Genomic DNA, 26,730 nt, shown 5'->3' on the forward strand with positions numbered 1-26,730 from the left:
TGAGATTTATCTGAGCACATTCCCACAGTGTCTTAATGTACCCCGTGGCCAGGTGTTAGCAGCTATTAATACTGAGTGACAGCCAGGGGCCTGGCCGGTGGACAGGGTGACTGGACAGCAGAACTGTCCCTCACCTGGACAGGTGTGTCCATCGGCTTCAGGCGGTGGAGTGCAGTGGATCCACGCAGAGGCTGTCAAAATCCAGTGCAACAGCAACATGGGCAGTGGAAGCAGCAGTGCTAACACCACCACAGCTGTGAACAGGTGAGACACAGGGGGAGGAGACATGGACTCTGTGAAGAGTGCACCCTTATAGCAGGCCTCAGGTAGTCCAGCAACATATGTATATATATAAGATCAGTGTTTTGTGTATCTGCAAAGAAAATGGTAATTTGAGGAGTGTCTTTGCCAGATTTATTTGTCTAATCTCTGCTGCAGAGTTTGAATGTTTAGATTTGAATTTCACTGTGGTTGAGGCAGTTGTGTCTGCGGCAAGGATTTAGTTTCTGTCTGCCATCTCCTTGGCAGAGCTGATTATCATAACAAAAGAATGAATCATCCAGGGGAACAAAGCTGTCTGCACTGGGCAAACAATCATTATATCTGGAGTTACTGTCTTTCATTAATATACCACAGCTAATTCGCATTGTGATTACACTAATCAAGTTGAGGACGTATAGCAGCACAGTGATGTACTGCCTGCCGCCAACAAAGTTTCTCATACTTGTGTTGAAATCAAGTAATACTTTTTATATTTAAGGGTGTTGTAAAATGTAATAGTGGTAGTAGCGGTAGTCGTAGTGGTAGCGGATTTATTTGTATTTTATATATTGGTATGGTATTGGTATAGCAATATTGGTTGTGTACTTGAAATATGTATTTTCAATCAATTAAACATAGAGTTAATGGTGTGAAGAACCATATTTAATATTTAAGAAATAAAACGAGATTTTTTTCATTTCTCAATATGAGGTACCTCAACCTAAATGTACATAATGCACATCAGGGACAAAATACATCATATCATTGTTCATCACTAGATGGAGGTATTGCCTCAAACACCGCAAGTTGCTGCTACACCACGGGGGTCCCTGTTCATCACTCAACCATCCACTGAGTGGCAGTGAATAATGATGTATTTCTGTCACGCTTATTTGGGTGTCCTTATTGTACCAGCTTTTAGAAATTAGAGGGGAGCGGACATTTTTTAATAGCTCTCAAGACAGTTTTTCACGTGCGTACGAGTCAAAAACGTACTGACATTATGAGACGATGTCCATTACAATGTAAATTCTGGCGATTAAGTTGGGAAAGGCATTGAATGATCATCGCAGCCAAACCACTGCGTCTTGCAGAAAACTACACTCCGCCATCCTCGGTCACATGTCACACTCCACGCGCTACTGATGCGTTCACACGCGCCGATTGGCTCCCTAACTTTACCAAGCACTTCCAACGCGTATGAACGTATCCTTCCGCGTCGTTTTTAGTTTTAGTTTTTAGTATTTCCTGACATTCCAAGGGAGTAATTTTAGAAAAAAAATCATACATTTGAGTAGTCTGTGATGACTGCGGTTGGTGTAAATGTGTTAAGAAGTTATATTCCTTTTCATTAATATGTACTCTCTCGGATGGATATGCCTTAGCATCCCTGCAAAGTAGTTCCGCAGAGTAAGAGAGTAGGGAGATCACCTTGAGCTTGTGTTAGTGTAACGGCAGTTGCATCAGTCCGAGCACTTCTCCAGCGAGTTAAGGTGGGTATCATCAGCAGAACTGCGGGTTATTGATCCTATGAAGTGACTTGATAACTTGTGGGATATTTGCGCTGTCACATTTCCGCCTTCTAAACAATTTTGTCTTTTATTGTATTTGCAGCTAACGCTGCATCATGCGAGTCCGGGGAATGTATGAGTCACTCGTGGCTTGTTTCGACTCTTCAGCTTTTCATTTTCGAAATAATGTTGGGAAAAAAAACAATACACCTGCACGTATGTGATTAGCTTTGATAAGTCAATTCACTGCCGCTACGCCCGTTTGGTAACGTTAGGTGTTCAACAACGTTCTGTTTTTGTTTTTTTTGTACTTGCAGTTAATGGATGGATAAACTAAGGGAATTTGTTCGTGCTTTAAGCATGTATTTCAGTTCATACCAGCTAACACGCTGCAATCGTGTTTCATCGCGAAACACAGTCATTACGTCTGAAATGGGGAAATTACATGTGATGCAGTGTTTAACGCTGAAGAATCGCTTCCTGTTGCCTCCTGTTGTGGGTGTGGCCCTTCCGTCTTCTCAGCCTCCCATTGGCCAGTGCCCGTGATGTCTCTAGACCAGGAAAATGTGACGCAGGATTGGAACGTGACCTCTGGCGCATCGTCGGCTCTTTATTGAAGTATTTTCTAATAAAATAGCGTTAGGTTTTTACTAGTGACATTAATGCACCAAAGCTAAAACATGTTGAAACACGTGTGTCTTCGTCACATTGCAGAGTCAGAGAAATTAATCACAATCATCCTTTTTTAAGCCATATTTCCTGTCATCTCTCCTCAACATCACTTTGTTCTTTCGTTGTGTTGAAGGACATAGCCATCCTATGTTAAATGTTGTTTGAAATGTGTACATTGCTCTAACAGCTTCACTGCAGTAGCTTCCTGCAGTGGTGCCACAGATAACAGGCCGTGTTGACACTGAATACATGGACAGGAAGGCAAGTCTCACCCTGCCTGTCTAGGTTGTAAGTACTGCTTGAACTGTGTTGTCCTTTGTTATGTGATTATTATCTCCTGTTTATAAGACAGCTGCAGAAAGAACAAGATTTGACCAAAGCCAGGCTTTCTCTTAAGTAACATTTTAAAGTGTGATGTCATGCAGGATATGCCTAGCACCTGTGGTGTAGCCTGCACATGCTTTATGTTGTGACAAATAGTTGTTTTGTGTATAACAAAATTCTGGAGACACTGTCATTGCCATGTCCTTCCTGGCTGGAGGCCCTCTTGACAAAATGGAGTTTATCTCAAGGGACCAGGCGATGAACTCAACAAAGGGAAGTGCTCAGTGTCTGCCTGTTATTTAAATCGAGGTTGTTGACTTGGAGGAGGCAACTTTGGAGTCTCCGTTGTCATAAATAGTCGCCCACATCCTATTAAAATCACTCTTAGCAAATTCCATGTGCTGACTGTAGAAAGTTCATCTAAAAGTCCAAACCAGAACTTATTCATCCACAGATATGAAGTGCTGGTAAAATCTACAACAGCATGCAAGTGTATATTGTTAATTTGTCATTGTAACTCTGGATGCTGAAGGACATTGGCAAGTAATCAGCCATTTGGAAAGATAATAATGAACTGTGTAGTCCACCAGCTACAGCAGTTAATGGATGGCAAAACTGCCATTTTTCTGTTCTGAATGAACATGTCTTTGACCTGCTGTTGTTGCAGGATAGTTCAGTTTCACCTGAGCCAGTGATCAGTGCAGCTGGCACTGCTCTCATGCAGTCCCTTCCCTCCATAGCTGCATGTTTGCTGACTAATGCTATGTAGAGCTGTGGGATGGAACACTACCAATTATGGGTATTTCCTTTGCCACTACAGACGCACTTGACTGCACTGATAAGAACTCTGCGCACTCAATTTGATGTAAGGTGCTTGTGTTTAAAAGATGCATATTGGGAATGCATTGAATATGCACAGAGTTCTGAACCATTCATGAACGTAAACTCATGCAGTACCCTCATGCAGTTTACAGGCCTACATAGTGTAAGTGCCTCCGTACATTCCAAGTATTAGATTTCTACAAACAGACATACTGTGCGTTATTATTAGCTTACTCTGTTTTTAGACCTGGGGCGTTGTATGACCTAGGCTGGTAGTAACAGTGGCACAACACGGCTCCGGTGCGTCGTAGTGGAAGTCTCATGTATGTCCGCTGTATCTGGTCATGGGGATTGCTTGGTCACAGCAGGCGCTCTCCATGTCCTTTATCCTCATTGAAGGGATTTACTCTTGAGCTCCTGAAAGTATCATACATTGGCACGCGCACTGCAGCGGTCAGTTCTTCTTTGACTGCTGTTGCAGGGAGAAGTTCGCGCATTGATATTGGAAGGTCCTACACACTGGGGTTGTTGCAGAGGTCATTTGTTGTAACGTGCCTGTTTGTCCCCAGGAGGAACAGGAAGATCTACTGGGGGTATGTAGCGCTACCTGCAAATGGAGCCTTGGTTGAGTGAGTGTGACTGATAGAAGCCATTTACTGTCTCTGTGAGCCAACTTGGATTAGCCCAGTGTTACGTCACATCAATAATAGATGATACTAAGTGTCATGTCGCCCTGATAGCAATGCTGCTATGGCTGCCAATGATTGTGCGGGCGTCTTTCACCGATAAGTGATGAAGAAATTGTTTGGAAAGACATGAGAAGATAGTGGCTGAGATTGTTACAATGAGAGAGTATGATACAAAGGTAGAAGTGGTGGAAAGGGATTGGAGGGGATTATTAGTGGCCAGCTCTAAAGTTAGCCCTGCATCTGTGTCAGGGTTACTACCGCTGTTGTTGGCCTGTGGCGGCTGCTCACTGGCGGTCCTGGGGTCAGACATGCTGTCCATGTCTATCAGCCAGCAACTGAGATCAATTTGTCTGACATTACTGTACTCGGTCAAGGATAGTCACGACCAGATTAAATTTTTTGAATATACCTTTTACCAGCCATATTCCCCCTGATAGCTCTAAAAATAACACATCATTTGAGGAGACAGGCTAAATTTGAGGTCGAGTTTCCTCAGGATGACATTTCATGAAAGTGACAACGATACAGACTGTGACTTGTTCGCTAATGAAATCTTGGTCCATGACAGTAATGCAAAGAAATTTAGGAAAGTTGTGGTGGATGCACATTTCATGGGTACTGAAGGGAAAGAGGCTGAACATAAAACAATAGAGTACCTGACACTTGCAATCCCTTAATAAGCCTTGCTGTGTGACACCTTGGATTGAATGGATGACAAAATTTCACACATATGTTTATGATAAATTGTGACATCTTATATCCAAAAAGTCAAAGGCCAACTTCACTGTGATGTCATAGTGTTCTTCGAAAACACTTTTCTGCTGATTATTTAACATCATAACTCAGGAACAGAAGGGGAGACTGTGACCATATTTCAGATTTGGTCTGATGCTGAATTGGTTACACTATGATGTGTATGAGGCATTCACGTTTTACAGTTTGTAGCTTCTTTGCAGCGACATCCATATTTGAAGCATTGTAGTTCACCACAAGCTCATTGGCTCTGCTGATATTGAGCTTCAGGTGGTTGTTGTTGCTCCATGTGATGCAGCTCTCTATCAGTCTTCTGTACTCCTCTGGAAAAATGGTCTCTAAGTGAAGACAGCATGTTTCTCACTGGACATTATTCGCTGGAATCATACTTGTCAATATAGTGATAACTTGCAGTTTGCCAAAAAAATGTACTTAATACATTTTATGAAATTCTTTCAAAGTCTTCACTACATTTGTTATGAGTCTGGAGAAGACATGGATGTAGATTGCAGCTTGACTGGTTGGTGGAGGTACACAACCATGAAGCAGTAATGCTTTTGATTTGTAGTCCATGCATGTGATCAGCTAGCAAAACAGCTTATAAGGGAAGCTGGGTGAAACTTAATCTCAGTCGTTCCCTGTAAAACAAATGTGCATCCCCTTTCAGTTTTGCAACTGCAACTGTCAGTATTGCATTATCTTAAAAAGTACGTTAAACTTGTGATATCTTTGCTGGTCATGCTCTAGTAGCAGACCAGTTGAGAAAAACATTTCACTAAATGGCATCCATTAGCATGCCTGGATAGTTCATTGTCCATTTTTATTCTTCAGTAAAAAAATTCCAGACTGTTTCCCCCCTCTGCAGTCTTTCTCTGTGGTTCAGCCCACTCTGATGTCTGCCTGCAGCCTGGTCATGGTTGTGTGTGTTGCAGTAGTGGGATGTGACTGTGCTCACGTAGAGCACTGGTCTGGCATTGGTCTGCCCCATTGACTCGGGTGTTACATCATCAGCAGCCCCTGATGAAGGATCGTGTTGGTATAGCGTCTCTGCCTGGAATCTCCCACCATGATGCATTTGTAAAAATACCCACTTGGTAATAGTACCTTCAAATGCTTCTTTAATTCTGTTGGAAGTGATATTCAGTGTACATGTAACATTTAGACTCACTTCAGGTGACGTGCACATTGTGCTATGTTTCCACTAGCACCCCAGGACAGGTCTTACTTCTGTGCAGAGGGGATCGGAAAAGGAGGGAGGTTGTTCTGCCAAAGAAACAACCAGTGAGAGTGTCCCCTGTTGAAATGAAATGCACTTTAATTCATAATTTAAACTGTGGGAACTAGATCTCTCCACTGGGTGGTTTGGATTGTGGGCTGAGTTGGTCACCCGGCAGACAGACATTATAACTTTAAAGTAATTGAGTAAGATTTGCATTTGGGCTATTGGTATCTCCTGCCAACTATGCACTTTTACATCTCTTGCACGCTGCCTTTATTTTATGAATGTTTTACTTGCATTGGCTTCTTTTATCATCATAATCTTGCTTTGTTCGTCCTCAATTTTATTCCTGATTTAATCAGTGTTTTTTGTTATTGCAAAACACTTTGGAAAAGTACTATGAATGTGCATACTTCCAAGTATTTAGCAGCAAGATCTTCACCATAATGAATTAATGATATCTGAAAAAGCTGCAGACCTTCTTGTTCTGGAGCCCAGTTTCAAAAAAGAGTCACAATATGAGCAGTTTCTGACCGCCTCATGAGGCTCAGAGCTTGAGTGAGAGATCTCTGCTGCTTACTGTGCCACCAGATTGAGACTGTTCAACCAAGCATTTCAGCTTCAGTCAGCTGTGCTTTGGTTATGTAACCACAGCAACCTGAGCTGTAGTAAAAGCAACATTCCTCATCAGAGTGGTGTGGTAGTGCTACACCCTGCTCAAATATACCTGCGTTGTTGTCTGTTTGTTGGAACATGCCTGTATGTCAGTGTGTTTATTGAGAGTGTCTCATAATACTTTCATGGATAGACCAAAGGAAGAAAGAGGAAGTGTCTCAGGCAAGTCACCATCCATACACTCTGTGTTCACAGAGCAGGATTGAGCAATTTACAAGTGCACAGAATTTGATTACATCTCTTTTAGTTCTACAGTGCACTATACAGTGTATTTTCCCTTTTCTGGCCTAAAAGCAGTGATGAAAATGTCGTGATGAAATCTTGCCAATTCCAGTCCAGTAGATGAGCTTCGTGGTGGTGTCGTTTCCATGGGTGACTCAGGGAGACGTGGGTGGGTGGAGGGGGGAACAGAGTGTACAGTATGGTGGAGCAGCTCAATAAGCTATACTATGCTGCTGTCAGTGTAGGTTATGGATGCAGTAAAGCGCATGTTCCTTAGCATTTCTGATCTACATTCATTTTTCTGTTATCAAACTGTAAACAATTGGAAACTACCTGAATGAGAATGAGTGCTTTTCTTTCCCCACAGTTGATATAAGTGTAGAGTTGTCCATGGTGTAAGCCGATGATTGTGCAACTTGAAAGGCAAATAGTAGCTCAATAAAGGACAGTTTTGTGCAAAGTAACACACAATACCACATTATTTAAAGAGAATTGCAGTGGTGACATTTCTTAAGTCAAACATAGTCTTTATTGTTCTTAGTCATGGTGTCTGAGGGTAGTTGGAGATAATTGTGCTGGAGGTGAAACCATAAATTTAGCCCTGCAGTTAACTTTTTTCCTCCATTTTTTTTTTCTCCTGTAGGACTTCTACAGTTGCGCCATCGAACACCATGCCTCAAGCAAAGTCTCTAGACATGGGCTCTGCCTTCATCCAGACGCAGCAGCTCAATGCCGCCATGGCTGACACCTTCCTGGAACACATGTGCCTGCTGGACATTGACTCCGAGCCCACCACCGCACGCAACACTGGCATCATCTGCACCATTGGTTGGTCAACATTATTGGTTGACATTTTAGTCGCTAAGTAGTCTATTACTACTACTACTGTGTCTTTGCTCACCAAAAAATAATGCGTCCTCTCAACTTAACCTGGATTTACACGTATGAAAAAAGAGAATCCCTAGACAGAAAATGTAACATACCATACCTTTGATCTAGTTCACTTACTATGAAATGTAAATCAATTCAGAATTTAAAATGCTCTGCGGTGTCTTAATCCTTTCAATAACTGCCTGCAGGGCCAGCCTCCCGCTCTGTGGATATGCTGAAGGAGATGATCAAGTCTGGAATGAACATTGCTCGCTTGAACTTCTCCCATGGCACACACGAGGTGCGTCTTTCCACACTTCTGTCTACTGTGTAAATGACTGGGGCAGGTACAGCAATCCAGTCACATTGTTCAAAGTCACGTTTGAACTGTGCTGATAGTTTCATCAAGCATGGCGCTGTGCTTTATCACAGAATGCCGTTGGTTGGCACGTTGATCTTTTTGGCAGTCTCTGCTTTTTCTGGTCTGGCTTGTTTAAGCATTTCAAGCAGTGTTGGCAACTCTTTGCATAAATTAACTGTGGTGAAAGTAGGTCAACAAAGCTTGTGCTGAAGAAGCATGTCCTTTATCATGAACTGAAAGACTAGGTTTGCCAGCATGAATGGAAAAAATGTGTACTGCTAACTTTACAATAGAGTTTGGGCTAGCTACAGTAAGTTCAACTGTTAAGTGATGCAGCCTGAGTAAGTATGTATTTCATGTAATGGCACATGCTCTTTAAAGTATTTATACATTTTAAGTTGTTGAGAGGACAGATTAATAAAGTGGCTTATATTATCTGGAGATCTCACCTGAAAGCACAGTAAAACATGAGCTAAAGTGAACTTTAAACTTAGCGTTTCCAAGAAAAAGTCAAAATCGGAACAGGTCTCAAAAAGCTTCCCTCTTGACTATACATATTTTATCTTAAAAACAGACAAACAAGATAATTACCTAATGATTTGTGTTCTCATCTAAAAGCCAAATAAGTGTTTTGTCTATTGGAAAAGATGTAGTCAAATCTATGAATGAAATTACTGATCAGGTAAACTTAAGAAGGCATGGGCCGGTGTGAGTTCCTGAAATGCTGTAACCCAGCTCAAGGTAAGACGAAGAGGGGAGAGGTGCACACACACACAATTTGTCAGTTTAAAATGGTTTAGTTTTGCTTTTACGAAAGCAAACACACCTAAGAGATGGCTGGCTGACTGCCACCAGCTCACTGTATGTAGTAAAGTGAAGCAATCAGTCCAGGTGAGCTGAATCTGGTTGACAACCTGACTCAACCCTTAAAGATCTGAGACTAATGAAGTGATTACTTCTGTTTATAGTATTTTGAGTCCTTCTCAGTGAAAAGCATCTATGGTTTGTGTTGGTCTGGTTGTTGTGTGGGTTAGGCTTGATTGGGAGAACAGCAAAAGAAACCAGAGCTTTGTTGGCTTGGGGTGCTATAAATACGTCATGTGTAGCTTCCTGCCCTGCCTTTATCTGCTCAGCAGGCAGCACGCCTAGACTCTTACTATATGTGCACACAAAGCAACGCCAAGGTCAGTCCACTTTTAACTAAAGTGGGACGGAGAAAGAAGATTATGTTGCAAATCCAGAAAGTCACATCTCTTAAAAGCAGTCCTAATAATATTGAATGAAATGGGCACTAACTGAACATTAAGTGGAGTTTGACCCTGACCTATACGCAGTTATCTGCCCTGAATTCACTGTGCAGCATTGGTCATAAAACTGCAGTGTCTGCCACACCTGTCTATTACCCACTCCAGAGACATCTGCCAAGACCTCATCCATAGATTAATCATGATATATCAACTTTCTGAAGCTAATTTTTAACAAGGTTGCATTTGTATGGCCGCTTCGTCAGTACTGGACTAAGAGAGACACAGCCAATGTGATTACCTGCCACTTAAGTTATTGCCAAAAAGCTCTGGTCACCGAGGTGGGCAGCATGAGCTGTGATCAGGAGACAGCATTTTGCTATGTGTTCATTAGTCTGCATGACAAAGGGCTGCATTAGTAATATGACGGTGCTGAATTTCTCTAAAGGTCCCTTCCATCATTTGCCAAAGCATTTTACAGCAGAGGTCATCAACATTTCTTGGGCAAAAGTGCACCTACCTTCATTGTTTCTCTCATCCTGTCAAATGGAATTTGTCTGTTGATGGTGTGAACAAAGTCAGGTCACGAGTAATGATCGTAAGTCTAAGTCTGCTTACGTTTCTGATATGATTTAGATTGTTTGGTTTTATTGTTATCGTCCATTGTTCAACCTTGACTGCACTGAGGAATGTCTTCCCACACTTCCTTATAACTTGGACACAAAAGGCATTGGAATCGTTGCAGGTGGCATTTGTGATTTCATCATAGCTCAAGAACATATACTTACGATGACCTTCTATATCTATATATTGTTACAATACAATATGAAATGTAATCCCTTAGGTCCTATTTAATGTGCTTAATCTGCAAGACATTTAATGCAAAGGCTCTCAGTTATTCTGCTTGGTGCAAGCAGTAAGGGTGGTGGAAAGAACAGTGTGACCGCGTAGTGATGCAGACAGTATGACTCATGTTTATGGCTGTGTGAATTGTTAGACACACACTATCTTTTATTTGCCCTGGCCTAATATAATCTATATCTTACCGTAACTGTAACACCAGTGCCTGCTTTGTGTTTTCTCTGGATATATTTTAACACGTTCCACTTCCTTTCCTTTCTCTAGTACCATTCAGAAACCATCAAGAATGTGCGTGAGGCATGCGAGAGCTTCGAGCCTGGCAGTATCCAGTACAGGCCTATCGGCATTGCCCTGGACACCAAGGGCCCAGAGATCAGGACTGGCCTCATCCAGGGAGTGAGTTTAGCCCCCATAGTTTTTTGATGGCTTTATTAGCTGTTGTTGTCAATCGAGAATATTTTGCATGAGATGACCAAAAAAAGAAATTATGAATGTTCATGATTTGACAGAGCGGCACAGCTGAGGTGGAGCTGAAAAAGGGAAACATGATCAAGATTACCCTAGACGACACTCACCAAGACAACTGCAGCGAGGAGCTCCTCTGGCTCGACTACAAGAACATAACCAAAGTGGTGGAGATTGGCAGCAAGATCTACATTGACGACGGACTCATATCCCTGCAGGTCAAAGAGATTGGTGAGTGGCAGCCCCATAAAATCTCCTGTGATCCTTTAGAGTGTTTAGGAAGCACTAATACCTGATGAAAGACCTCAACCCATTCATATGTTCTTGTGTCTCCAGGTTCTGATTTTCTCATGTGTGAGATTGAGAACGGCGGCACCCTGGGCAGCAAGAAAGGAGTGAACCTCCCCGGTGCTGCTGTCGACCTGCCTGCTGTTTCAGAAAAGGACATCAAAGACCTGCAGTTCGGTGTGGAGCACGGAGTCGACATGGTCTTCGCCTCCTTCATCCGCAAAGCAGCAGATGTGCACGCTGTCAGAGCCGTGCTGGGAGAGAAAGGCAAAGACATTAAGATCATCAGCAAGCTCGAGAACCACGAGGGTGTGCGCAGGTGTGTGTGAAGGAATTGTCGGTCCAGCAATGTAGCACTGTTGTTTACATCATGACATAATCATGCTGTGATTACAGTTTGTTGATCTCATTTTATTTATTCCGTCACTGGCTGAGCATGAGGCCATGTCTGTGAAGTGCCAGCTGTGAAAAGCAACGTTTTATGAGCCCACCTCTTTTACAAGGCCTTAAAACTCTTAATCTCCTGTGATGATTTACATTTGTACTTTGTGATTATATTGTAATTTTCTGTCATCTGTGCAGATTTGACGAGATCATGGAGGCCAGCGATGGCATCATGGTTGCCCGTGGTGACCTGGGAATTGAGATCCCCACAGAAAAGGTCTTCCTAGCCCAGAAGATGATGATTGGGCGCTGCAACAAAGCTGGCAAGCCGATCACATGTGCCACTCAGGTTAGATAAAAGCAGAGGACATGCTTTATTTTCCCCCAGCTGCTTATATGTGTCAGTATGCGCAGCTGTATGAACGTGAGAGAGGGCAGTCTCCGTTAGTGTTAGCTCTCATTTTGTTTGTAGCTCAAAAGGCTGTTTTAAGGCCATTTTAAGATTTGCTTATTTGTATATGTTGCCCTTTTAACACCTCACATGAACACCATTCAGATGTTGGAGAGCATGATCAAGAAGCCCAGGCCAACCCGCGCTGAGGGCAGTGACGTAGCCAACGCCGTGTTGGACGGAGCCGACTGCATCATGCTGAGCGGAGAGACCGCCAAGGGGGATTACCCTCTGGAGGCAGTGCGCACACAGCACATGGTGAGTTAACGTACATGAGAACAACACTAAACATCAGGAGAGTTGATTCAACATCAAAATGTAAAGATAATTTTAAATCGTAAGGATTATTGATTGGAGAAGTTAATTATGGAATAATCTTGCATGGTTTGTCATTTTTAACTCTAAGCATGTTTTACTGGGAGATTACTCTTTCTCATTTCCTACTTGTTGTGTTCTCCTGAACACATCTGTAACTTCAGTTGCACAACAATGCTGCATCTTTTTCCCTCACTTGGTCTAACAGCTGTTAAAAGGAAGTATCAGCAGGATTGTCAGGCAGTGGCTATCCTTTAATCATTTTTCAATCCACTTTATGCTAATGAATAATCAGTGAATGACTGATGGCCATTAATGATCTGATGATTTAAAGATAATGATATTGGCAGCACAAAGTTGGTGCAACCTTATTTATGCATTCCTGAAATATTCCAACTGTGCAGAAGTTTTAAATGGCCGAACCACTGCATCATTTCCATACAGTCAAATTTGAGTCCGCCCAGCCTGAGGTAAATGCCTGTCACCTGCACTTCTTCATCTAACAAATACCCTTCTTCACCATTTCTTAATTTGACTTGGCATCCTAAAACTGATCCATCCAAATTTTTGTCAACAAGGACTTTGCAGTGCACATATGAGCCACCCCTACCTACTTAGATATTTGCTTCTTTTCTTAAATAACTATACAGCTGGTGAAGAGGGAGCAGGAACAGCAGTTTAGAGTGATGCCAAACTCAGATATGTAAAATTTCCCCACATAGGGGCAAACAGTGCATTTATTGAGGAGAAAAATGTGATTTTCTGTATTTTATAAGCTTTTAATGGTGAATCAATTACTTATCAGTTTGTTTTTTTGTCATTGCTGTTTTGTCAGTTAGGGACAGACACAAGTACAGCACCTTTTTGAAGTTTGAGACCCAGTACTGTTAATAATTAGGTCTCAGTGAAATCTTGCAATTCGGATCATTTGCATGTATGGATGCAGTCAGAGCTGTCGTGTCTGTCTTTCAGTGTTCAGGCCTTACTTGGCTAACCTCCACTGTTCTCGGCTACGCTCTGTTTTTGCACTGCTATGCAGATGCAGGAGTGACTCAGCAGTGCTGCAGCTCCTGCCTTTGAGCTTGCTGTCCTCATGCTGAAGTTGCACGAGGTGCTTCCCAATCCAAAGTAAACGACAGCTTCCTCTGACCTAAAACCACACATTTATTGAGAAGACTATTCTCGTGAAATCACATGGATTAAATCTGCTTCTCAGCTGCTTCTGCTCTCAGGCATTGTCTTTCCCTCATTGACTTCAATCTTAACATCTTAAATTAAGCTTCCCTGTACTTTTTTCTTGACTGTCTTTAACCATGTCTTCACACTTGTGTGTAACTCCCAGTTCTCTTTTTAACCCCCTAGTTGACTTTAGTCAGGTTTTTCAGAAGTTGAAGTCATTTATTTTGTAATTTTATTCAGCTCATTTGGTTCTTTTATCATTTGATATGTATTATTTTTCTAATCGTAAAGTAACCTAGACCTTTTTAAAAGGTCAAGTTGCCTTAACTCCAGATTAGCATGGGTTGTGTTGTATTATTTTACATGTAATACCTCATGTAAATGGCTGTGGTAAAGTTTGGACTCTTGGATATGCACCAGCGTTGATGTTTCTCTGTCTACCCACACTAACTGCACACCTAAACTCTTGTCCTCATTGTCTCTCCTGTCCTTTCCTTCTGTCCCTTCTACTGTTTCCTTCAACTTCTTTTCTTACGTCTCTCCAACATTGTCCCTCATTGCTCCCATCTTCCTGTCCTTTTTTTCCCCTCCCATTTATCACATTTTACATCTGTGTGTGCTCGGTGTGGGAATGCCCTTGCTTGATGCATCTTGCCCTCACTTGTGCCAGATTGCTCGTGAAGCCGAGGCAGCCATGTTCCACCGGCAGGTGTTTGAGGACCTGCGCCGCTCCACGCCGCACTGCAAAGACCCCGCTGAGGCTATTGCAATTGGCGCAGTTGAGGCCTCCTTTAAGAGCTTAGCCTCTGGGATCATTGTGCTCACTGGCTCTGGAAGGTAGGCAGGTCCTGGCAGGTCGAGGAGGACATATCGGTTCTTGAGCAGTCTGAGAGAGGGAGAGTAGGGTCAGACAGGGACTGACTGAGGAAGTTACTGGGAGATGCTGGCAAATTTCTTAAGTAGACTGCTGGTTGATTTTTACTCATGTGAACGAATGTAAGCACTTTTCAAAAGCCTGGAGTAAAAAGGCACAAATTTACACCTTAGTCCTCAGAGCTTGACTGAAGTCTTTTGGCATCTTCCAGTTTGCTGTAAGGAATTTAGCCGTGTGCTAACTTTGTTTAACCAGGAGTCTAGCTTAGCATTTGCCAGTCACTCCCAGTGGTGCGTGCGGTAGTGTGTGTGTGTGTGATTGAGAGTAACCCCCGACCCCTTCCCTCATGGTCCCTCTGGGCTCAGATAGCACGGGAGGCCGAAGCGGCCACCTTCCACAGGAAGCTGTTTGAGGAGCTGAGGAGACACTCCCAACTGACCAGAGACCCATCAGAGGCTGTGGCTGTTGGTGCCGTCGAGTCATCCTTCAAATGCTGCGCTAGTGCCCTCATTGTTCTCACCAAGACTGGGAGGTAAGATAGAGGAGCAAAGAGGGGAAATGAGCCTGGTCCTGAAGGTAATGTGCCAAGTACATGACAACCCGTCCACCAGGGCTCCTGATTCTCCCTCCAGCACCTAATGTGCTCTCACGGATCTCCTCTCTTTGATTTTGTGTGTGTGTGCATGTGTGTCTGACATGGGCTGTTGCAGAGGGTGGGTGGAGATAGCAATAGATTACAAGAGTGAGAGTGGGGGTTGTGATTAGCCCCTGCCTAATGTCCATCCTCCAGACTTCATTTTATGAAAGTAAATCATGTGATATTAAAGCTTCATATAGTGTATGAAATCAGCAAATCAGAAAACATTATTGGAGATCATTAGTTGTACTTGTGCTTCCTGCTAGACGCAGTACATAAAAACTTGGCCTTCTCATTTTTAACATTATACCACAGTAGTATTGTGGGTAAGCAAGGTCTGCTACAGTTCTGTCCCACAGAGAGTCAGTTTCACTGCAGCCCTGAGTGCTCACTGGTTTAACAGGAATAAACATCAAAGGCTGTGTGAGTGTGGACATTTGAATTGGGCCATTGACAGTGACTTCAAGCCTCTGCACAGCCATAAGTGTTGTCACTAACTTTGGCTGATTAGACATCTCCGGGCTGTTTGGGCGGTTGCAGTCTGCTCAGCGTCCTTGACTGTTCATAGTTATGTTGTGACTGTTAGGGTGGGGCAAGTCAACACCTTTTGTTGTTTTAATTAATTGTGGGGTTTGTTGAACAAGCTGAGCCTAAGAAGAGGTCAAAGTCAGGCAGAATATCTGGAAACATCTATGTGGGGTGCAGGGTTTTTAGTCAAACTGAATCGCTTTTACCAAGAATCCATCTGCATGGAGTTCATTTACATGTGCAAAGGATTAAGGTTAATGGCTTACATGGTGCTCAAAACGTTATCCAACGTAAGGTTCTATATTTACCTTCAGATTCTACTTTTGAATGTCTGCCTGAATGATCTAAACGAAGAGTAAAAACAGTTTGCGCACACTTGAAGGAAGCATGACTTTACATGAGTATGTTAGCATTGAACTGATCTTTTTGGAGTGTCACAAACAAAGTACACATGGGGAGGAGGTCCTGGTGGACGAATGGAGTAAAACACAGGACTTTGAAAAGTCAATGCTGACTTCTTTTCTTCCCTTATTTTTAATTACATAGTTTCAGTTCTTTGCAGTCACTGTTTGGTTATGTTTAAAACAACTAAAAAAAACCCCACGTGGTCAGGGTTTAGGAAACCATCGTGGTTTGGGTGCATTGCTTGCAGATATCTGGGTGCCAATCATCTTTTATACTCAGCTGTATGTCTTTGTGTGTGCATGTGCAGGTCCGCCCACCTGATCTCCAGGTACAGGCCCCGTGCCCCCATCCTTGCTGTGACCCGTAACGCCCAGACAGCTCGCCAAGCCCACCTGTACCGCGGCATCTTCCCCGTCCTCTACACCAAGCCCGCCCATGATGTGTGGGCAGAGGACGTCGATATGCGTGTCAACTTTGCCATGGATATGGGTAAGTATGTAGGGCCTGAAGTGACATTCAAATATTCCCTCTTAAAAAATACACAGGTTGGAATATCTATTTTTGAGCAGTCTCAAAGTTTTTGAAGTTTTTTCAGTATTGAATGAGAGCGCTGCAGGCAGCAGTCGGGATTTAATCCCTTCACACGGTCAATGTGCGTCCACTAAAAGTGTTTGTTGTCACTGACAGGCTCAAATTGTTATACTAAGTGTCTGACAACATTATGAAAAGGATCCCTACAGAGGTGCATTTTTGTTAAAGCGTAAGATCTGTTTTGTTTAACCAGAAGCAGCAATCATATAATTATATGGCTCTCACCAAAGCCACCAGAGTCCATTCACAAAAACAGTAATTTTATCGTCGTAAAACACAGTTCATTCAAATGCTATGAGAGAGAGAGAGAGAGAGAGAGAGGGCGGACGGACATCAGCGCAGCAGCACATGGAGCTGGAATAGTTTCATATCTGCGTAGACTTCAACAGATTTTCCTAGATAAAAAAAGCAAAGAGTAGTAATTACTGGATTACTTTGAATACAAATTAGAATTTAGAATATTAGTTGACAGCCTGAGTAAGTATCTATGGTATCTTTTAGTATCTTGTGCAGCTGTTATAAGAACAAGAAAAACAGTGTTTCCACCTGCTGGTGTGAAGCTTTGAGCCAAGACCTTGTCCTTAACTCAATGTAAGACACCTAATAAGCAATATTTAATAAAATGTGTTGTGTCTAATTTCCAGGCAAAGCCAGAGGTTTCTTCAAAGAGGGAGACGTTGTCATCGTGTTGACCGGCTGGCGTCCAGGCTCTGGTTACACCAACACCATGCGCGTGGTTCTGGTGGCTTGAACAGCCAACAGGGCTGCTCTGCTTTCTCCCTCCACCTTCATCTATCTTTCATAGCTCTCCACCTGACAATCCACTTCAGCTCTCAGCCCTTCTCATCCGACACCTGGGCTGACAGAGTCATTCCCTGAACAGTTTAGCCCAATGCTAAGAAATTCAAAATATAAATAGAGCATAGCCCTCGCGGCCAAAGAGCTGTTGTGGGTGGGAGTGGAGGCTTGATTCGTAAATTCCACTTCACTTCCTCATTCCTTTCACGTCGAATCTCTCTGTCAAACCAGTCTGCAGGGCCTCAGATTAATACACCCCGACCAGAAACTGCTGTATTTATTCACTCAAAAACTTGTATTATTAAAAGTGAACTAGTGTGTGAGTGAATGCATCCTGGTCTGTGTGCATGCGCATACTGACTCTTGTTTAGGTGGGGTGGGTCGTGGGGCAGGCTGACTTTAACACAGAGCACCTTGAGTACTGGAACAGTTTACTAATCGCACTCCTCTGCCGATATAACGAACAAACTCGTGGCATCCTAAATCAAAGGGCTCCTCCAACAGTGCAGCCATGGCTCCACCACTCCACCCAAACAGGTCTTTCTGTAGTGCTGTCTGTATGAAGTGTCCTCTCTTAATGCCAGCTTTCACTGTATTTAAGTGTATCTGTAACTGTTGCACTCCTAACCTACTCCACACCATGTTACATTCGATATTATACTTGACTTTTGTGAATGGTAAAGGTTTGTTTTAGGGCATCCAATACTACTTATATTTTGTCTGACGATAGAGAAATGTTAGTTTGGATGTCCTCTTCAGAGGTGTTGATCTAGTTACTGTATTTGTGTTATTAGTTGTGTCATAAAGCCTTTACATTTGGATCATATCCAAGTTGGCACTTATGAATCATGTATGGTTCACTAAAGTCCACTGATATGAATGAGCACTTTGAGGGGTCTTTTTCACAGGGGACCTGATGAAGGGATGATGCCCTGTCCCTCTCAACCCCAGTGGGTGATGGGTAGAGCCCCTCTGCTTATCTTTCTCCTATGTTAGTGACCCACTGTAGTCGTCTTCATATGTTTAACATGCTTTTGATTGTAACGCTGAGTCTAAGAACTAACTAAATGTAAAGGGGTATTCTAATGTTTAGCTGGTGTACTGAGCTGTCCTTAAAGGCTGGATTTCCATCAATAAAAGAGATGAGCACCTGTGTTAACTCTGCCTTGCAAATGTTTTGTTTGAGTTTAAGTTTATGGGTGGCTCTGCGGGACATTTACATGAAGTGAAGGACTCGGTGAAGCATTCTGGAGACTGAACTAGAACTAACTTACTGAAAATACATAAATATGATCAAAAGGTTTTACAGTGTAGTACCCTGCTTGAGAACAGGTTTATGATGAACTTAAGGTGAGTTTCCAAATATCAGCCACAGTCATATGAACACGTTAACCATACTGAAGGTAATCATGGTCAGCAAAATAAGAAAAGGAGGACAGATGTCTGAAAAAAGTGAACATGTTTTTCACTGAGTGTGAAGTCCAGTTGGAACAAAATTTATTTACCATTGTAAAACTTGACCTACACAACAGGAGAAATGTTGCTTTCATTTTGAACATTTACTGGCAGTCCTGGCTGTACACCACCCCCACCTGCCTGCGAATCTCGTCCTCCACCTCAGCCAGCAGGAGAGAGTCTGCATGGGACATAACTGCACTCTCCTTCAGCCCTGAATGGGAAAATGAAACTGTTCAGTCTGCATGTGCGCCATTCAAGATTTCTGTGTTTCTGATGCCACCCTGTGTTGAAAGTGTGTATTACAAGTAACATGCATGAGCATTCAAAAGTGACTGACGGTTAATTACCTACTGATGACACTTATTTTAGTTATTCTGTTCATACGTTCATTCGTTCTTGTGGTGATGTAGATACAGACTAAAATATGCTGCAGTACCTTTGAGCAAACACTGTCGAACCTCCTCTGCTTCGTAACGCATCCCTGTGCTGTTGAGGAAGTTCAGAGGCAAATAGGGTTCTGGCACTGGGTACTCCATCACCTTCCCATTCACCATTAATGACGTGGGGCACCACATGTGGTCCGGGACCTAAAAAAAACAGCATATTTTCACAATTATGATCTATACAGCATTGTGAAGTGTTCTCCGTCTTCCTGTTACACAACACACAACTTCCTACCCTGCTTCACCTTCCTTCACTTCACATCACGCAGAAGCACATAGAGTAAATGAGTACACCTTTTCAGAGTATTTGAATTTGATGTTACCATGTGGTCCAGCCGTGAGAACCTACCCTGATGGTGCCCTTTGTGCCCACAATAACTGCGTCATTGGGCAGCAGCATACCCGCAGAGCAAGTAAACACTGCCATCCTGTTCTTGGAGAACTTCAGAGTGACAACCACGGTCTCATCCACTCCTGCAACAACAGACAAAATAACTCACTCACATTTGATGAAAATAAAACAAATTAAAAGAATTTAGTGACAGTTTCTTAAAATGCAGCATAAATGGTTGTTGTGTCCGATGCTTCCTCTGAAAACAAAATGATTAAATCGCATCAGTGAGACCCTCCTCGTTTTCTTTACCTGTCTCCATGCAGACCGCCATGGCCTGGATGCTCTCCGGCTTCTCTCCGTTATACACCATACATATGAACTGCAGGCAGTAGATGCCAAGATCGAGCAATGCTCCTCCGCCCAGCTCCTTCTGCACCGATCTGGCCACGTGCATCACCGGCACGCCGAACTCCGACCTCACTATCTTCACCTCGCCCACCTCCCCCTGGGCCAGCAGCCGTCGGATCTCCACTGAGGCCGGGAAGAAGCGGGTCCAGACAGCCTTAGAGCAAAGGACAGGAGGCATTTCATACAGTTACATTAATGTTGCATCCACAGAAGTATAACAATGCTGCAACCTTTTTTCATCTGTCCATACCTCCATGAGGAAGACGTCGTTCATCTTGGCAGAGGCCAGGATCTCCCGCACCTCCTTGGAGTTCATGGCCAGCGGCTTCTCACACAGCACGTTCTTCTTGGCGTTCGTAAAGAGCAGACAAGTACTCAGATGGTAGGGGTGGATGACGCCGACATACACCACATCTGCACACCCACAAACACAGAAATTCATGCAAACACAGGGAAATATCAACAGGAAATGAAAAAAAAGCTGCTGTTCAAACTGAAATGGAAATGAGTGGAAGTTCAACATCTGGTTGGGGTTTGCTGTAATGTAAGTTTGGGCTCTGACTGGAGCGTTGGGGGTCTGACTCACCGATGTCGGGATCTCTGGCCAGCTCCTCATAGCTGCCGTATGCTCGGGCAATGCTGTGCTTTCTGGCGAACTCCTGTGCATCCTCCAACCTGCGAGCTGCCACAGCCACAACCTGAGAATACAGTTTCAGAGCATGATCTACTGAAACCAGGTGCTCCTGTTCCACCCACATGAAAGGTTGATCGATGGTTACAATCAAACGTGTGCAGCCTGTAATCCTGGCTGACGTTTGGGCTGTCTGGCAAGTTTTCTTTCCAGTGTGGACTCAAAATTGCAATGTAAACAATTCATAACTCTCATAACTCATGTTGATGCATGGTGAAAGGATACAGACCAGAATTGTAAAATAATTGGATGTAAAACTTTCTTAGCATTAGCTTATTCACTTTGGACAGACAGTGAATGGTGCATTATCTGACTTTATTTAAACACTGTTGCCGTGAAAGAAAGAAAGAAAGAAAGAAAGAAAGAAAGAAAGAAAGAAAGAGCCGTAACTCTCCAATTACAGCGCAAAAGTAAATGCCCGTTTAGCGCGTATTTACGGTAAAGAAAAAGTAAGCCAAACCGTAACAAATGCTGCAGACTTGAACCTCCAGCGTGTTTTAACTGAGTGGTCCCAAACCACCACCATTTGGTACCAGGCCGCACAGAGAGACTGAACAAAAAATATTTTATTGATCATCACAGTCTGAAAGAAGTTTTATTTTGAAAATCAGGTGATTCTCAAATTATTGCTTTACGTGAAACCGGTCCGTGGCGCTGTTTTAACTGACTGCTCGAAGGTGTTGGGGCGTTCAGCTCGTTTTAGCTGCAGGGTACAAATCTCCAACATTTCATCAGATTTGAACAGAGTAAACTTCAGATCGGCAGAAACAGCAGACTGACGGTCTACACGGAGCCACAAACCCCGCCGAGTCCCGAGCAAACGTCCTGCATGTGAAACAAAGACGTGTGTTTGTGTCCACGCATCTGCTCATCATACTCATACCTGGTGGTCTTCAGGAGGAAGAGACTTCAGGGCCACAGTGAAGTCATGACTGATCTTCCCTGCGCTACAGATCCCCCACCTGGTAGCCATATTGGACAGTAAAGTGACGGAGTCATTGACAGCGGCAGTTCTCCGCCGCAAGGTGGCGGTACAGTATTAATTTTACCTGTGTGACGTCGCACAAAAATAACATGATGATGATGATGACGATGATTCGTGCAACAGAGCAGAAACGTGACCTCCAGATAGTGCTCATAAGACAAATAAGAGCAGAATAAAGAAACCATGCTTATATGTTTGTTTTACAGTATGTTTCCTGTTCCCTGCCAGTGCTGCTGTTCTTATTCTGATTGTTATTATTTTTATCTATTTTTTTAATCTAATATTTGCTATTTTCTTTTACTGTATTTGGTATTTTATTCTTACAACCACTAACGGTGTGAGCTGTTCTGTATCATGCTTCATTGATGCCTGAATTGCCCATGTGATAAATAAAGCACCTATTGTTAATCTAAATAATAATAGTAATAATAGTAATAGCAACAATATATTTTCACTCTTCACTGCATCTCTTGTACTACTTTCTTTTTTTTTAACATTGGCCATGCTTGGTTTACCACAGAACAGCTTTCTGAAGAGCTGACACGTACAGGAACATTTCATTTTGTTAATACTAATGTTTACCATCATATGTGTTTGGACTGAGTGGTCCAAATGCAAAAGGTTGAAAGTTGTGGCACAGAAAATGTATAGAGCAAAGTAAGTATGTAATTGTTTATAATTTTCCTCCCAAATCTTTTTTCTTCTTGAATGAATATTTCATTATTATTCATTAAACAAGCAAAACAGTAGGTAAAATAATATTACTGCACCAAAATGTGTCATTTTGCTGTCACCAACTGTATCACATGTGAATGAGACATCCTCCAGTTTTTAGGCGTCCTACGAGCCCAAAAGGTTGAGAACAAGTATTAAATGAGCCGTGCTCTTTGCTGACTCATAAAGGCCTTTCTCCGTCCTAACCTTGAGAAGCAGACAGTGTCACCTATTTTTGTACAGAGAACATGAATCTATTCGCACGCGGCTGCAGGGGTCAGACATGACAGAACACTTTGATTCAAATGTGCCACTCGAAGTCTCTCGTCCTCTCCCGCGGATGATATTTGGAATGAAACAAGGCTTTCACAATCAGTCCTTTATTGGATTCATCAATCACACACCTCACAGTGACAGCTGTGTTTGTCTTTAAAGGCCCAGGACTTGATTACAGGATGGTTCCACATGGTAGCTCTGTTCATTTGCATTGTGATTTATCCGGTTAAAAATAACATTTTCACCCACGTCTTTTTCAACCACTGTGATATAAGGACCCACAGGGTGTTTACATGGTGGCTCTGGGTAGAATGACAATGCTTGGGGCTTTAATGGGTGTATAAGACTCAAAAAGAAAAGCATACAGAAAACAAACAGTAATAAATGTACCCAAGAATCCACGACCCAATAATTTGCAGATTGTATCTTTAATTCAGTGGCAGCTCACTGTGTTACCTGAGTCACAGTTGCCTCAGTGACACGGCGTCTGCTCTGGCTTTGTCATACAGTGCCATGAGAGATCTGCTTAAACCAAAGAACCAGAGCCCGCCCCGAGCAGCTCCCTCTGTTTCATCTGAGTAGGTTTAATTCAGGTGAAACAGCCCCGGCTTTGGAGTGATGTCACTGGCTGTCCTGGCTGAAGGCAACGCCCACCTGTTTCCTGATTTCATCCATGATCTCTGTCAGCAAGACGGAGTCTGCCAGAGGCATCCGTGGGCTCTCCTTAAGTCCTGCGGATGAGCAGGAGTTTCATAGGAAAATCAGACTGACTGCAAAGACTGTCTGTTCATAGCCACAGTGGAATTATGCACATATTCACAATGAAGCATGAATTATGTCAAAGCAGGGATGAAGATTATGTAAATGAATATAGGAGGCGAAGCCAAAAGGAGTGTGGCATTGTATAAGATGGAGGACATTCCAAGGACTGATGAGAGCATTGATTCTGAATCAATCTGATGAGGGGATTCATGTATGGGTATTCTCACAAGAAGTTCGGGGAAAGCAGCTGTTTCACTGAATTGCTGTCCTTCTTACAAACTCACCTCACCTCACCTGCTGCTCACACAATTTTATCTCCTTGAAGACAAATACACAACTTTCCTTTTATCACGACCAACCTTTAAGCAGGCACTGCCTCACTTCCTCTGCCTCATAGCGAAGCCCAGTGCTGTTGGTGAAATTGAGAGGTAGGCAGGGTTCAGGCAGAGGGTACTCCGTCTCCTCGTCGTTCACCACGAGGGTGGTGGGGCAGTGCATGGGGCCCAGAACCTGCAGGGCGAAAAGGAAATGCACTTCTGTTAATCCAATCACTCAGCTCGTAAATCATCAAATGCAGTGGGCATGGATCTTTGTCTGAATAACTCGGTTTAATTAAATGTGAAAGTAATTAGTAGTCAACTCAGTTTTTGCATGTCTCAATCATTTCTTAATTAAGTCAACTGTTCCTGTACAAGACTGGCATGGCATACTTTAATGGAGCCCTTGGTGCCGCTGATGACGGCATCGTTTGGAAGTCGAGCAGCGATTGAAAAGGTACAGAAGGCCATCCTGTTCCTGGAGAACTTCATCACCACGACCACTGACTCATCCACTCCTGCCAAACATAAAAGAAAATAAAATCAAATCATTGTAACACTGGTGAGCAGCAAAATGTATGAATGACTCCTAACAAAACTGCTTTTGATATCTGTTAAATTCATTTGCAAGTTCCATTCAATCCAGTTCATTTCAGGTCATTTCAATGCAGATTTCTATCAGCACACTTCCATTAGGTAGAGCCAGTTCATTTCTATTCAGCTTTGCTGGCATGACTTTTTGATAAAAACGAGGCAAGGTCACAAATATACACAGTGAACTGTCTGATGTATATTCATTAAACTGTTAAATATGCTACATAAAGGTAAGAAAAAGATAAGAAAAGGCTCATTACATGTACAGTGTGATGTGATGGTCTTACATTGAAGGATATCTTGCTGTAAGACATGCAGCTACATATTTCCCTGCCACTTTTACTGTATTACTGTATTCCCCAGAGGGATTTGGATTAGCCTGACATTTTAAAGATAAGTCTGGGATTTTCTGTGTGAAGAATTCTTCCCTGAGGTGTTTACATTCTGGACAGTTCATAAAAAAGTGGTTTTCTGTCTAAGTTTCGTGTGAGTTACGCTCGGGATTCTTATTTTCTTCTTCTTCTGTTTATGGTGAGCAATTCGAGTAACCAGTTTGCGATCACTGATTAATGCTGTGTGGTCAGTGATACTAATCTACATCCCACTCTGCTGCATGACCTGTATGCTGAATCATACCTGAGTCGAGCAGCACCCCTGTGGCCTGGATGGACTCTGGCCTCTCTCCGTTGAACACCATCAGCACAAACTGCAGGCAGTAAACTCCAATATCCAGCAGAGCTCCGCCACCCAGCTCCTTCTCCACTGAGCGGGGGATGTGGAGCTGAGGGGAGCCAAAGTAGGCCTTGACCAGCTTCACCTCCCCTACTGCCTCCTCTGCCAGCAGCCTGCGCACCTCAGCGTGCACGGGGAAACAGCGGGACCAGATGGCCTGAGAGGGACAGAGCAGGCAACCTAGCACCACTGCAACAGTAAACAGTTTACAGTGGAGCTTCATCTGAGCAGCAGTTTATTACCACAGTTCTCCACTTCCTCCACCTCCCACGAGCACTGTAGCCAAGGTGCTGGTCAAACATGACACGGCAAGATGTTTTCCCGCACCATGAGTCATAAATATTCAGAGGACATTCAGAGCTTTGCCTCTTATATGAATCTCCTGAGCTTAGAAGGACTGCACTCATGGCACTGCAATGACCTAAAATGCGATGTGATATGAATTTTAAACTTTAACACATGTAGGAGATCGATACCACTCAAATGTCTGTATGCTACATACAACCAGTAGCTGGTTAGCTTAGCTTAGCATAATGACTAGAAATAGCGGGAAACAGCTAGCCCCATTCTTTCTGAAGGTAACAAAATCCATCAATCTGCAACTCTAAAGCTTGTTAATTAACAAATTAAGTCTTGTTTGTTGCAAAAACAAGTTGCAATAGTACTTTTGCCTTGCATTAGCATCTGCAATGATTCCCTCCTGCCAGCAAGTGGCCCCTCTGCAAAGCACCATATGAATGATTCTATCCCGTCAAGCTTACCTCCATCAGGAAGACATTGTTTTTCTTGGCTGCAGCGACAAGGTCTTTCACCTGTCTGGAGTTCATAGCGAAAGGTTTCTCGCACAGCACATTCTTCCCAGCCTTGAGGAACAGCAGGCCAACTCGCCAGTGCTCTGTGTGCAGCACTCCCAGATACACAATGTCTGCACGGACACAGATGTTCTAGGCTCAGCTTCAAACAATAACCCCAACACTCCATTATCTCGGCCCGTGCAGGCAGGCCGCTCATAGCTCTTAACTCACCAATGTCTGGGTCTCTGGCCAGCTCCTCATAGCTGCCGTAAGCCTTAGGAATACCATGCTTCTTGGCAAACTCTTTGGCACGCACCAAGCTCCTCGATGCAATGACTGCTATCTGTCCGTAGGAGAGAAAACACACACATATTTTTCACTGCGTTGCCCTGTCAGCAGCTCTGTTCAGTGCAAGGAAGACACCCTGTGTGACAATGAAGATGTAGTGAGCTTGTTTGGATAGAGTACCTGGTGATCTCCAGGAGGGAGAGTCTTCATGGCCACGCTGAAGTCATGGCTGATCTTCCCCGCACCGCAGAGTCCCCATCGGGTTGCCATGTTGAATTGGATGCTAAGTGACAAATGAGCAGGTTGGTGCTTCAGTAAAGATCTGAGCTGCTGGCGAGTTGTGACCTTGGGAAAGGTTGCACGTTGGGGGAAGAAACGTACAAAACTGTCACGCCTCAGAGCCAGCGGCACTTCAGCAAGAAGGCTCCTGCATTTATATGCTGGGGAGGCAGGATGTGTCACCTTCCTTCTGCTCCCACCCTGAGGTAGAGGGTGCAACACACACAAATAAACACATACTCACACTGTGGTGTTG

The 26,730-nt window shown here is 43.4% G+C and overlaps 3 protein-coding genes across 7 annotated transcripts; 1 reads left to right on the top strand and 2 right to left on the bottom strand.

Annotated features, from left to right (window-relative positions):
• The first annotated feature begins 139 nt into the window (after positions 1-139).
• On the top strand, positions 140-18,558 carry pkma (pyruvate kinase M1/2a). Of its 5 annotated transcripts, none has more exons than XM_076752926.1 (11): positions 140-264; positions 7,792-7,976; positions 8,228-8,319; positions 10,749-10,880; positions 10,994-11,180; positions 11,286-11,556; positions 11,820-11,970; positions 12,178-12,330; positions 14,237-14,403; positions 16,318-16,499; positions 17,246-18,558. In XM_076752926.1, exons 1-11 carry the CDS (start codon positions 218-220, stop codon positions 17,350-17,352), a joined length of 1,674 nt encoding a protein of 557 aa, XP_076609041.1. In that variant the 5' UTR covers positions 140-217; the 3' UTR covers positions 17,353-18,558. The 5 variants fall into 5 exon arrangements, with proteins under 5 accessions (XP_076609041.1, XP_076609127.1, XP_076609213.1 ...); XM_076753012.1 differs by lacking the exon at positions 140-264 and adding an exon at positions 1,649-1,754; XM_076753098.1 differs by lacking the exon at positions 140-264 and adding an exon at positions 2,637-2,732.
• A 311-nt stretch (positions 18,559-18,869) lies between these two features.
• Positions 18,870-21,736, bottom strand: dhdh.2 (dihydrodiol dehydrogenase, tandem duplicate 2). Its single transcript, XM_076753220.1, has 7 exons — positions 21,617-21,736; positions 20,629-20,740; positions 20,293-20,456; positions 19,944-20,196; positions 19,650-19,774; positions 19,294-19,444; positions 18,870-19,068 (listed from the first exon to the last, which is right to left on the bottom strand). The coding sequence occupies exons 1-7, from the start codon at positions 21,704-21,706 to the stop codon at positions 18,959-18,961; spliced, it is 1,005 nt and encodes a 334-aa protein (XP_076609335.1). The 5' UTR covers positions 21,707-21,736; the 3' UTR covers positions 18,870-18,958.
• A 1,411-nt stretch (positions 21,737-23,147) lies between these two features.
• Positions 23,148-26,477, bottom strand: LOC143324695 (trans-1,2-dihydrobenzene-1,2-diol dehydrogenase-like). Its single transcript, XM_076737400.1, has 7 exons — positions 26,376-26,477; positions 26,139-26,250; positions 25,875-26,038; positions 25,018-25,270; positions 24,181-24,305; positions 23,830-23,980; positions 23,148-23,439 (listed from the first exon to the last, which is right to left on the bottom strand). The coding sequence occupies exons 1-7, from the start codon at positions 26,463-26,465 to the stop codon at positions 23,330-23,332; spliced, it is 1,005 nt and encodes a 334-aa protein (XP_076593515.1). The 5' UTR covers positions 26,466-26,477; the 3' UTR covers positions 23,148-23,329.
• Between the last annotated feature and the right edge of the window lie 253 nt (positions 26,478-26,730).

The sequence above is a fragment of the Chaetodon auriga genome, chromosome 1, assembly GCF_051107435.1.
Source record: "Chaetodon auriga isolate fChaAug3 chromosome 1, fChaAug3.hap1, whole genome shotgun sequence".
Classification (NCBI taxonomy): Eukaryota; Metazoa; Chordata; class Actinopteri; order Chaetodontiformes; family Chaetodontidae; genus Chaetodon; species Chaetodon auriga.

Coding starts and splice junctions, on each gene's coding strand:
- pkma (XM_076752744.1), top strand. CDS start 3,912: ATGTATGTCCGCTGTATCTGGTCATGGGGATTGCTTGGTCACAGCAGG. Junction 10,881..10,993: donor GGACTGGCCTCATCCAGGGA/GTGAGTTTAGCC, acceptor ATGATTTGACAG/AGCGGCACAGCTGAGGTGGA. Junction 11,557..11,819: donor AACCACGAGGGTGTGCGCAG/GTGTGTGTGAAG, acceptor TCATCTGTGCAG/ATTTGACGAGATCATGGAGG.
- dhdh.2 (XM_076753220.1), bottom strand. CDS start 21,706: ATGGCTACCAGGTGGGGGATCTGTAGCGCAGGGAAGATCAGTCATGAC. Junction 20,457..20,628: donor GGCCAGAGATCCCGACATCG/GTGAGTCAGACC, acceptor GTGGGTGTGCAG/ATGTGGTGTATGTCGGCGTC. Junction 19,445..19,649: donor GCACAAAGGGCACCATCAGG/GTAGGTTCTCAC, acceptor TGTTTTTTTTAG/GTCCCGGACCACATGTGGTG.
- LOC143324695 (XM_076737400.1), bottom strand. CDS start 26,465: ATGGCAACCCGATGGGGACTCTGCGGTGCGGGGAAGATCAGCCATGAC. Junction 25,271..25,874: donor ACAATGTCTTCCTGATGGAG/GTAAGCTTGACG, acceptor TGTCCCTCTCAG/GCCATCTGGTCCCGCTGTTT. Junction 23,981..24,180: donor GCACCAAGGGCTCCATTAAA/GTATGCCATGCC, acceptor TTCGCCCTGCAG/GTTCTGGGCCCCATGCACTG.